This window comes from Rhea pennata, chromosome 5 (assembly GCF_028389875.1).
Source record: "Rhea pennata isolate bPtePen1 chromosome 5, bPtePen1.pri, whole genome shotgun sequence".
In the NCBI taxonomy this organism is placed as follows: Eukaryota; Metazoa; Chordata; class Aves; order Rheiformes; family Rheidae; genus Rhea; species Rhea pennata.
This window is the reverse complement of record NC_084667.1, coordinates 34,090,091-34,102,691: the sequence shown is the minus strand read 5'-3', so window position 1 is coordinate 34,102,691 and position 12,601 is coordinate 34,090,091. Positions and strand designations below refer to the sequence as shown.

General features: G+C 42.1%; 1 protein-coding gene across 2 annotated transcripts in view; it reads right to left on the bottom strand.

Annotated features, from left to right (window-relative positions):
• DENND5A (DENN domain containing 5A) overlaps positions 1–8,612 on the bottom strand; it is a 68,052-nt gene extending 59,440 nt beyond the window's left edge. For both annotated transcript variants that reach the window (XM_062576624.1, XM_062576625.1), the window contains exon 1: positions 8,450–8,612. In XM_062576624.1, coding sequence (XP_062432608.1) covers positions 8,450–8,552 — 103 coding nt within the window. In that variant the 5' untranslated portion in view covers positions 8,553–8,612. The remainder of the gene's footprint in view (positions 1–8,449) is intronic.
• Positions 8,613–12,601: the final 3,989 nt, after the last annotated feature.

Sequence of the window (12,601 nt, the reverse complement as noted above, 5' to 3'; positions counted from 1 at the left end):
AGGTGATTTTTAATATCCTAACCGATTCAGATTTGCTGACAGTTTGATCTAAGGAGATGACAAACTCGAGTTTATCTTAGCTCTGAGAGATACTCTTCCTTATATCATACCAGCCACTTCTTTCTGGCTTGCTTGCTTTTATGTGCGCCATATCCTGTTTGCCTTTCTTCACAAGGCATGATTCGTGTCTGGAAAAAGAGTGTTTCCAGCGTGAAAGCACAACTAGAACTACTAGAAAGAATAGTCTAGTGCTTTCATTCAGTCCTAAATAAAACAAGTCACAGGTCTGAGTTAGCCCCTTACGATTGTGTATCACCAGTTTGTTAAAAGCAAAACAACTTTTCTTCCACATGACCAAGATTATGAGTTAAATCACTTACCTTGCTGAGCTGGAAGAGAATAAAACATTGTGATTGTAGGGAGAGGTGGGGGGAGAAAATGCCACACAAAAATCTAGAAACACACAAAAGTACCTACTTCCCAGAGCACTCTTGCATGATAGCTGCAGGCCTCTTCACGGAATGAATTATCAGACATATCTACTGAATGAGGTGAAGTGAGAGTTTGTCCAGATATCTTCATTTTCCAAGACAAGATTAGGTCCTGTTTTAAGGTATGACCTGTAAAATGGCAGCCATTCTCAAGGCTATCAACATGTGCAAGGGCAGACCTCTATATGGGCAAAGTTAGCTCATGAATCTCAAATGCACTCCCATGGGAGAGGTGAATACTGTGACACCCATCTAATGCTCCATACGTACAACAGACTTCAAGAATTAAAGAAACTTCACAGAGCACAAGTAACTTACCCTCCGGATCACAAGGTCCAGAGGGTAGGGTCAGGTCAGTGTTCTGCAGATCATTCGCATTAATTTCAGTATCTAAAGAACTTTTTGAATATGGCCCCCAATGAAGCTCTGGTTCATGGCATCTACGCCAATGTAATCAATGGCTGCAAACTGCTAACCTCCTTCCTTACACCAATGCCCAGTGCTCCCTGGAACCTGCTACCCCAGCTCATTTCCAAGGGGACTAGCTAGTCCTTCTGCAAGGGAAGGAGGCAGAAATAGAATACCACAGGAAGGAGAGAGATTGAGAGATCATGACAACCTACAGTTAGGTTGGCTTGAGCTGCTATAAAACCTCAACCAGTTTCACTCTCAGAAGTGACCGAGATACTGATGAGCTGAAATGTTAATTGGCCCTCAGTGAAGCTTTAAAATGAGGTATTCCATATTTCAGTCTCTCAGACCACACAAAAACAAGCCAGAAAAGGACTTGACATACTTATGTTAGTGAGAGCCTTCTTAACATAAGGTGGGGTTTTTTTTTTTTTTTTTTTTAACCCCCTTCTCTGTCTAATTGTGTTCACAGCTCAGTAAGATAGCACTGGGCTAGGGGAGCAAAATCACGAGACAATAGCTGGTAAGGGAGTTTGCTGAAAATAGCAAGTAAAGGAGGAACAAGTGATGTATACAAATAGTAGAAGAGCTCACAAAAATTTGTGTGCAGAGAACAGAAGCAATACACTGATCAGCACACTGCAGCAACCTCAGGATCCCTGCCCATGTCACTCTACAGAATGTACTTGTAAACACAAGCAGCAGAAACTGCCAATGCAAGACTTTTCTAAAATCATCTAAAGTAATGACGAATGAGGCTCTATGAAATTAACCTTTCCCCTCACACACACGCTCAATTGAACATTAAACTGTTGCTTCATCTTAAAATGGAACAGTTGTATAGAACTGTCGTGTTATCTGACTGCAGAGTGCATACCCATGAAATATTATCATTTTTTTTTTTATCAAGATGCTTCAGTATCACTATGTAAATGACTCAGTGCAGAGGTACACACAGTACTTGATCATGGTTGATCATACCAGTTACAATCAGTTAAAAAAAAAAAACAAAATAAAAAGGCAATATTCTACACTACTACAGCAATGTTTGAAGCTAACAGTCTCTTGCCCATCAAAACGTAAGAAAAAGTAGCATTTTCCTGGAAAGACGGAGAAACTAGCTATGAGTGAAAGTGCTCCAAGTAAATTCTTCATCTGTTTGTGTTGGAATACTTGACAATTTCCCTGTACAGCAATATTTTTTGCCTCCCAAGGTTAATATTCCAGTTCACTTAAAACTTGACTACAAAACACAAATCCAAAAGGCTTGTCAAGAAGTTTAGAGAAAATAATTATTGCACACCACACATCAATAAGTAATTGCTTCTGACACTGTCACTTCACATGCATTATTTCTGCCACAGGAGCTCTGCAGGTTAGAGTGAATTCAAAGGATAAAAATGAGAAACCATCATCAAGAACACTTGAGTAGGACACCACTATTTCAAAAAGCAGATAAAAACAGTTGTAGCATTTTGCAATTACAGGATCAACAGTTTGAAGTTTTAGAAAAACCTTGCTTTATTACTGGCAAATGGCAGTATTACCCATACAAGCCATTTAGAAGGGGTCCTTCCCCCCATATTTTCTCTCTTGTAGAAGAAACTGTAAAAAAGAAGAAAAAGCCAAATCAACCCATGTTTGTACAATTTGTTTAAATGAATTTAAGTTCTTATAGATTTAAAAGCTTCAAAAGGTGGAATTTAAACTTTAATTCTTTGGAAGTTGTTTTAGCATTTTATATCCATTTTTTAAATAAGAAAAAATAAAAAGTAACTTTTTCCCTCCCCACACCTTACTAAAGATCTTTCCAAATAAATCAAATATGTAACTGAATCCTGGAAAGTGGGGGAATGAAAAGTTCCAGTGAGGAGGAAGATTTTATAAATTACACAGCACATAGTTAAACCTAACATACAGATATGATAATCACAAAAATGGCATTATAAATACAGCACATAATAAACTGTAGCTTCAAATGTAGTTTAGTGAAGCACAGCTGCTTCTCCCTTACATCAGCCCTCCCATTCTTTATTCTACATATCAGCTACCCTAGCACGTCTGCCTCAGTTCCCAAAGAGACAAAAGATCTTTTTGGCACTCAAACATGGCAAACAACTCGGGCTTCTTGGGAAAAGATGGAGGGGGTAGAGCAAGTGGAATAAAGTATTAACCGGATTGAAACGTTTCACTTGCGCCAGTACAAGCCCAGCCAAAAGTTATTGCTATCTAATGCCTGTCCACGGTGGCCTATGTGAAAACAGTGTGTGGTCTCAGCCTCCGTGTTACTGGAGGGGCCCCCACACAGAGTCAACACCTTGGCTGGCAATCTCAAAGAAGCAAAGAAAGTGACAAATCTCCCTTTCAGACACAGCATAAATCCCCCAGGGAAGACACACACACCCTTAGGGAAGTGTGGGACAAAGGAAAAAAAGAATACTTCAGCCTTTGGAAAAAAAAAATCAAACACTGCCTCCCACCAATGCAATTTATTTCTGATACAAGTGTTGGTACAAGTGTTTAGTTAGAGAAATTTACTCATGCACTAATAGCCTAAGAAATAAACAGTACTGCGGAAGAGCTTCACTGCAAGACCCACAGTAGATTCCAATTCCAAACCCCATGTCCTAATTCCAGGTGAACAACATCAGAAGAGATAAATACAAAACTGAAGATGAATGGAAGAAGCTATCTGCTAATCTAAACTAAGCTTGAGCCTCTTCCTCTTTCCTTCTAGCTGCCCCTCACAAATATCTCTGAGGCAAAATAAAAGCCTGTAACTATTTCAAAATGCATTGAACTTAGAAACCAGCACAGGTGCTGGCCAACAGCAGCATTACTATGACAAAGGAAACTACCATATTGATTCTGAAATATTAAGTTTTTTGTTTTATATACATAAATTCCTTCAATCACTTCACCTCACCATATTTTCTAAAAGTTTGTATTGATAAATAGTTTTGTTTAAAAAGAAAAAAAACTATCTGCAAGTAGTGTCTGAAGATCAGTTGTCATTTTAAATCTGAGGTCAACAAAACAGAGATGTTACAGACATTATAGAGGTGAGAGAACACCTCTATTTTACTGGCAAGGAGAAACAGTCATTCTAATATCAGTTTGTTAAATTAATTTAAGTAGAGCTCCACCTCAAAAAAGTTAATTAAGATGATTTTGTACGGTGTTTTTTTTCCACATTAACTTTCTTAAACACATCCCCTCTCCAAGTCATGCCCAGGGATTATCTATCAAATAAGCAATGGCTGTTTTGGGAAAGGGGGTTATCATCTTTCTTTAACATTTCATATATCAGCACTAATAAAGTAGCCAGCATGAGAACATATAGATGCCTTACTCAATCAGCCCCATTATTCTTACATTATCTACAAACACACAGACCATTCTTCAACACCATTAAAAACAAAATACAAATAGAAGTAGGAAAGACTAAGAATAATTAAAATAGCATCACAATATCATGCACTGGAGTGAATGGATATTTGATATCGAATCTGAAAAGGCACATGGAGGGTGTACACAGAAAGAATATTTCCTGGGTACACAGGCTACACCTAACACCCATTTTCACCTTCCTTAAGGATGGAGCTTATGATCAGATGGACAACTCAAAGCAATATAATGGACTCCTGTTCCTTTTGCCAAGGTCCCTATCTATTGAATAAACTAATTTTTGGACCAAACCTTAAAAGACCAGAGAATAAAGAAGGGCATTAAGAAATGCAGGTGACAGGTGGATCACTGGACTTGGTCTTCCAGAATGAGATTACATTTTCACAGTCCTATTACTAAATCATCATTTTTTTCTTCATAGATTATTAGCATTTTCATTTTTTTTGACCTCTTATTCTATGCATACTATGATTCCTGAAGTATCTACCAACTTTAGGATATGACATTCAAGACTATTGAGGTCTAGCATATGTGCAACACAATGTTTATTTAAAAGATGGTGTACAGATATTTGGGTCTGGAGCTTCCCATTATGTAACAGCAACTGCCAGACTACATTTACACATAGGTGTGCTGCAACGGCAAGTTCATCCTTTGCTTTGCCACTACATAACAAACAAGTACTGACAAGTGACTGTTAAAAACTAACACATCAGAGTAGAAAGAGAATTAAATGTTCAGTGCAAAAGAAGGTAGAGTAAAAACTCCAACAGTGCCATATAGTGCAAATACTATTTTCACCATCATTCTGATCACATCTAACCAATTCAGCACATAAGGATTTATAGTCAAAAGATGAGGCACCACTTCCTCCCCATTACCTTTTCAGGGCACAGTCATACAGCCCAGATTAAAAAATCCTATCGTACTCCTGCAGTGTTATGGTAAGCTTTATTTTCAACAGAAGTATTTTGTTAGCTGATGTACTTCATCATTTCCTTTATGAAGTAAAAGCTTCTGTAACAGACTGTTGCAAAGCACATAGGGAAATTTCTACAATCTTTTCCAGCACATTTTCACCACGTGTGGAAATGCACCTCAGCTCATCTGGCATCGCAACCACCACTGGCTGAAGTTCAGTAAGATCAAATGTCAGGGTTTTTTTACTACCAACTTGAAAAATTTTTCTAGCTGATTTAACAGGACATCCAGTGAAATCACAGTCATCAAAATAAAAGATCCCCAGACAGCCAGAACACACCAATTTGAGGATTAAGGAGAAAAAAAAAAAAAAAAAAAGTAGAGAACACACCATCTATAACCTATGATAACCTGATAACCCCCAATCCCTAAATATGTTTTTTTCCCTCCACTGTACTAAAATAAGCTTTTTTTTTTTTTTTTTTTCCCCTCCATCAACTGTGCACTTTTCATCAGCCAGTCAACTTCTTCAGGAAAAAGTGTTTAGGGCTGTGCTGTTTAGTAAGCTTCCCTTATACAAAGGAAAAACATTATTCAGAGATCTCTCTTGAAGCAAAATAACTAGACTGAGCATCAGCTCATCATCTTATGTCTCATTTGTAAGTCTGCAGAAAATGCTGCATTACCCATATTATGGTTGAATACTTGGAATGCACAATTTCACTAGACTGATGAGAACAAAGTCTGCTGGTAGTATCCCAGGGGGCCCCAGCAGGAACAGGCAGCCTGGGGCATGGAGGGGCGGCAATGACATCATGCCAGGCCAGGCTCCGGCACAAGAGCCCTGGAGACACCCATGGCTCCGATGGGCCCAGCTGTGCTGGGCAAGCATGCCGTTCCCCCACTGCTGCACGCACCAGCTGAAGGGCCAATGTCTCTCTTTCAACAATGGACACTTATGCAGCAATTTGTTTCAACAGTACAAGGATTCAGAATGTGTTTTTCAACACAGAAGGAAGGGGGTGGGGGAACACTACACAATAACTGTTTTACTCAAACACAAAAGCCTTGCAGGAAGTACAGTGTTTCAAAGCCTGATCCAAAACCCACTGAAATCAACATAAATCCTTTCCATTTATACTAGGGGACACTGGAGGAGCCCATAACCTAAAATACATATTAGAAGCCATTATCAGTCCCACTATCGCACATTATTAATAGCACAACAAACTCAACAAAACACACTGGAATTCCAGCTAGCTCATATGCTGTGATGTTATCATATATATATCCTCCTTCCTCTTGTTTTAATGGGCTCCAAATGGTTTTTTTTAACTCTTTCCTCAAATGATTTAAAAAAATCAGTCTCCCCCATAATACTAAAAACTATCCCCCCCAAACCCTTGCAGGTCCAAGGTGTACTGCATACATACATACTACAGTTTTACACACTATATACGCAGTTTTTGACACAGAAAGTATATACACAACACCACTGCCTTCACAACTGCACATTCAGACAAAATATGAAAAATTCACTGATCTCTCTTACAGTTTCCTAAATATTAGATAGCAAACTCAAATTAATACACTGCTGTTACTAAATTTAAATATTAGAGGAGAGCTATGGATATTCCTATTGAGATCAGACATGATGGACATATAGCAAATTAATTAAAAAAATGATGTCAGGAAGCTTGACCTGCTTTCAACATAAAGTTTGGTCACATGATTTTAACTAGGAAAATCTCACATATTCTTCAATGGAATTATACTCCATTTTCATCTCTTGCATTTAAAACTACAGCACAAATTTAACGTTAAGAAATAACACATTATGCCTTATCCACTCTCCAAGTGTCATATTTTAATCTATAGTCTTTCTTTTTTTAAAAAAGATTAAGAGAAAATTAAACATGATTTCTTGTACAGAATTAAACATGATTTCTTGTACAGCATGGTAGTACTCAGCATAAGGAAGAGATGAAAAATTTGATAGCAAGTGATTAATAACCAAAGAAAAAAAAAAGTTTCCATGATAGCCAGAAGTCCAATGCAAGGAATGAGTGCTAGTCAGTATGTATTTCATGTTACAAAAAAAAAAAAAAAAAAAAAAAAAAAAAAAAAAACTCATTTCAAAATCAGTACTCTTTTTAAGACAATGATGGAAAAAATAGATAATCCCACATTCAGGACACATTATAGAAGGGAGCTAGTGAAAGAAGCACATCACAGGTCAGGTTCTGAGCTCACCTACACAGATGCAGCACTGATGTCAGGCCATTTCTACACTCTCCTGAACAGATGAAGATGCTAAACAGCAACCGAAACTAATCCAACCGAAACCACTACAGTGGAACTAAGGACGAAATAAGATGCAACTAAAATAAAGCACCTTAAAAGCACAACTCTGACACACTGTTGCAAGACAGATCGTTCACATAAGACTACACAGCTAAGTTGTATCATTCTCATCTAGCAGAATGCTTTTTAACACTATTTATTATCAGCTATTCTTATCCTAGGCTACATCAAGGTTTAATACAGAACGAGTAGAAGTATCTTCACTTTCTCTCCAAAACGTGATGCATCATTAAGATTTCTAATAATCATTTCATCATTTTTCAAGTGTCCAGGAACCTCACTGAAAGTTGATAGAAACAACCGAGCCCCAGAAAAACTGCAATTAAGTATGCTGCTTCAGTGACAGATACGACCACAAATGATACCACCACAACACCACTCTGACTTTGAAAATGTCGTTCAAAACACTTTTTTAATGAAAAAAAAAAAAAGAAAAAAGTTACGCGCAGACCTACAGGCACATGTTTGTTCATAGTCAGGCATTTCTGTAGTCCAGAGACGCCGCGCGGTCCAGAACCCCGCCGCGGCGCCGGTGCCGGGAGGTGCGGGGCACGTCCGCCGCGCTCGGGACCCCGGGCCTGAGCCCCCGCGAGCGCAGAGCCCCCGCGCCGGCTCCGCCCGCCTCGCCGCGCAAGCCGCTGCCCGGCCCGGATAAGCAGCTCAGGGCGGCTCACTCGGGGCTCCCGGGAGCGGGAGGCGGCGGCGGGGCCGGGACCCGCACCCCGCACCCCGGGCGCCGCGCCGTCCTGCCGCCGCCTCAGCGGCGCGGGCCGTTAACGGCCGCGGGGCGGGGCGCGGGCAGCCGCCCCCCTCGCCAACCGCCGGGCTGCCCCGGGCTCCCCGCCGCCGCTCACCGGAGAGCTCGTCCGGCTCCAGCCCCGTCTCGGTGTCCAGCCCGCAGATCACGAAGTAGTCGGCGAAGCGCCCGGGTGCCGAGGAGCCGCCCCCGCCGCTCATGCTGGAGCCCGAGGGGTGCGCGGGGCTCACGGGGTGCGGGGCCGCGGCGCGGCGGCGGGCGCCGGGGCTGCGCCAGCGGCGCCAGCTGCGGCCGCTCTCTCCATGACGGAGCGGAGCGGACAGCGCCGCACAGCATTGTGGGTACGGCCCCCAGCTGTTCCCGCAGGGGGGCGGCGGGCTGGGCCGGGAAACCGCAATGCTGCGCGTGCGCCCTGCGCTCGGGGGATGACGTGATGCTGCTCCAGCTGGGGCGGGGAGGGAGTGCTGCGCGCGCAGCGGCGGGGAGGCCGGGGCGGGGGGAGGGGGGGGCTCGCGCGCGCCGCGCCGGCCGTTGGGCCGCGGCGGGGGCGGCGGGAAGGTCTCTCTCGCGCGGCGGCCGTTAGGCCAGAGTGTCTGGGGCGCGCGCCCGCCCTGCGCAGGGACGGTGGGGCCAGGGGCGCCCTCCGGGGATGCGGTCCCGCCGGACGGTCCCGCCTCTCCTGCCCCGCAGGACAGCAGCTGTGCCCTGTCTGTTTCCTGGCGAGGGGTCCCTGACTGCAGCATCGGCCGAGGGGTTCCCGCAAAAGCTCCTCTCAGCCAGGAGGGGCTCTGGCCTCCCTCTGCAGTTAGAGGGGACAAGGAGGCTCTTCCAGGAGCCTCATAGGAAGGGTTAGCGTTAGTGGCCCTTTGAAAGCACATCTGGCCTGAGTCTTCCCTTCCTCCCCCCCGCCCAGTTGCTCACCCCCATGCCCACAAGGCTGCTGCCCCAGCACCTGTCCTGATTGTCCTGACTCCACTGCTCTGAGGAGCAGCCATCTCCTGGCTGCCAGGAAAACAGCTAGGGTTAGAGTCTGAGGTGGGTTTGTTCTTTTTCTATTTGAATTAATTTTACAAATGCAACTGCTAACAGCTGGGCTTGCACAGTTGAGTGAAACGGCCTCTCCATCAGGCAAACAAACCCCTGGGGAATGGGGGAAGAATGGGAATGACTTTGACTTAAATCAAGTCCGTTGCTGTTGGACTAATAACATGTACCCCTTCTCTTGAGTTACAAGCTTCTGTCTTTCCACTGACCATACAAGGACTTGGGCTAGGCTAACATTAGTTCAGTAAACAGTTCTCCGTTTCCTCACCCAGTTCTCTATGGCTTTCACATCAGAATTCTTCCCTAACTGACAGGATTATGAGAAGATAAATTTAAAAAATTTGTCAGTCTTTCAGGATTATTATCTAGGACTACCCAAGCAGATCAGGTTGTGTCTGTAATGAGGAATTAACCAGATGCCAACCTAACTTAACATGCTGACAAATATCTGAAACCTCACATATCTGAAGCTACGCTGAAAACTTGAGTTACCATTTCCTTGTGGGCAATAAAGACAATAAGACTTCTCTGCCAGCAGTCCGCAGCCTTTTGCAGTACGGTAACTGAGCATTTCTGCCAGTTTTCCCAGTGAATTGAGGAGAGCTCTTCCCTCCTCCTTAGAAACAGGACAAGCTGCAGGAGTTATGGTGCTTTTATTTTTCACATGATTAAGGCTGTATAGGCTGCAGAATGTATTACCAATAAATGGAAATCTTGCTCAGGTTTAAGTGACAGTTGTGGTAGTTCAATTTTAAATTACTACTGAACCTAAAGGAGGATAATTAGGGGCAAGACTAGAGTGAAAGCCTCAAGTTAACTCTGAAGTAAATACACATTTAGATTATGTTGAGCCTACCTGGTAGTTTGTAGTAGACAGCAACAGAGAACAAAAGCAAGTAAAACTGATTGCGCCTGTCTCCTCAAATGACATACATTGTATTTCAAACATCACTGAAGTGCTACTACTCTGCTATGTTGTCTAGCCATTTCCTGCATGTTTTGCTTCTCCAGCCACCTCTTTCAAAGTGGTCGGAGGGCAAACAATTCAGCACGTGGTAAGCTTTATTTGAGGAAGACTGAATTGCAGTATAACCATCATAAACAAAGTTGTAGCCTGCGAGTCTTATAAGGACTTGCAAGAAATTCTCGTGTGTAAATTGGGAACTAGAATAGATATTGTTTTTGTCAAATAGTGAAATGGGAAAATAAAAATCTTTCTTCAGGCTTGCACTTTAACTGCTGCAGCTATAGGTAACCATGTATTTAGCAGATTTTATGAATAAAGTTAAATGAGCCAGCAACAAAGTAGAAAATTATTAGAATTGCCATTGAACAGTGGTATCTAACAGGAGATATGCCTTGCAGTGCAGTAGGATAAGGGGAAATAAAATTTTCCAAAAAGGAGAGACTCAGACTAAGAAATTCAGATTGGCTTTGAATTGCTACAAGAAAGGAACAAGAAGGAACTGCATGAACACTGATCAACAAAAGGTTAATTAATCAAGAAAAATAATCAAGAATCACTGTAATATGGCTCAGATCAGAAACATTGATACAGTATGGGGTGCTGGTTATATATGGTGTCTTTAACTATTTAGATTAAGAGATTTACCCTGGCATCTTAAAAATCAGTGGCACTTAACATTAAAGAAATCTTTTCAACAGGACACTTGAAACTGGACGTGATTGTTTCATGACAGTGTGTTTGGTATAAGTGATATCCATTCAACAGACTTCTGGAATAGAGTCTGCACAACACACCACCTAACAGACATCCTCCCTTATCAGGCCACAGAGTTGTCCCTCTTCTCCCTAGCTCCAGGAGCCCACATCTTGCAGCATAGCTTCTTAGCAGATCATATATTCTTTGTGCAGGTGCATCTAACACAAGGGCTCCTGGGGACAGGCAGTGGCACCAGGCTGCTTATCAGTGAGATACTAGTTTAACAATATCTGAGATGAGGGCAGAAGCAAGTTTGTGACGTAAGTCTAGTTTAACTTATTTCCACTCCTTTCACTTGCACTTGTCCCCAAGCTGAAGGAGGCTGCATGCTCTATGGTGGGGGCAGAAGCCAAGGCACTGACGACCAAGATAGCTCTTGAAAACATCCACAGTCAGAAGAAGATCTTCACATTTCCCACTTGTAAGAGGCCCAAGACTCAATGCAGTGGCTGCAAAGGAAGCCCAGGAAGCCCTGCAAGAGCATCCTGCAGAGAAACAGACTTGAACTTTGTATCATTTTCTGATTTCTTTCAGCCATAGAATCAACCATGAAGGCTACAGAGGTAACACTCTGGTTTTTATCGTTGATGTCAAGACCAACACACACGCACACAAGATCATCAGGCTGTCAAGAAACTGTCAAGTCACATCTTGGTTATGTCTGATAGTTTAAAGACTTGTAGCTGTCTGGCTCTAGAATATAATGAGTTGGGTTTAGTGAACAAGATCAGAACCAGACAAATTTTATCTACTCGGGTTTGTACACGATATCATAAACCCTGAAACAACAAGGAGAAAAACACCCCCGCAGTGGTTTAGGGCAGTCCCATGACTAGTACATTAGCTTTCTGTGAACATTGCCAAAAACTTTGCGTGATATGTGATTTGCACATCGGCCCACTGGTAACTGAACAAATCACTTCCTTCTAAGCTGACCTTCACTAAAGATATTGCTGCATATTTCACCTTACAACTGATTGTTTGACTCCCAAGACCCACCAAAGGAAACAATACCTTTGTAATCAAGCACCAAATGTTTGGAGAAAAAGAAAGTATCTTTGAGAACGAGAGTATCTCATCTACTATCAAAACATTCACAAGCAAACTAAATAAAAATCCAATCTGTTGAGTGGATATAATTCATAATAATCACATTACATCTATATTTTCTTGGTATATCCCATCAGAGATCACAACTAGTTACCCCTGCAATGTTCATAAGTGTTATTGCACTGGTCCATAGACTCAAAGATTACTTAATTCCTCAATTTTCCCTTGCTAAAATTGTTGCAAGTTTTAAAGACATTCTTGCATTTTATAATCTAATAAGAAAATTCTCTAATGAAATAATACGTATTTTTTTCTTTTGGCTATATTTCATCTTTGTATTTATGATCAGTGTTCTAGGGGATAAATTGCTCTTGCCCTGAATAGGTATTAGTCCACTTTAGTATCAATGTGCTTTGCAGACAATCCAGCTTT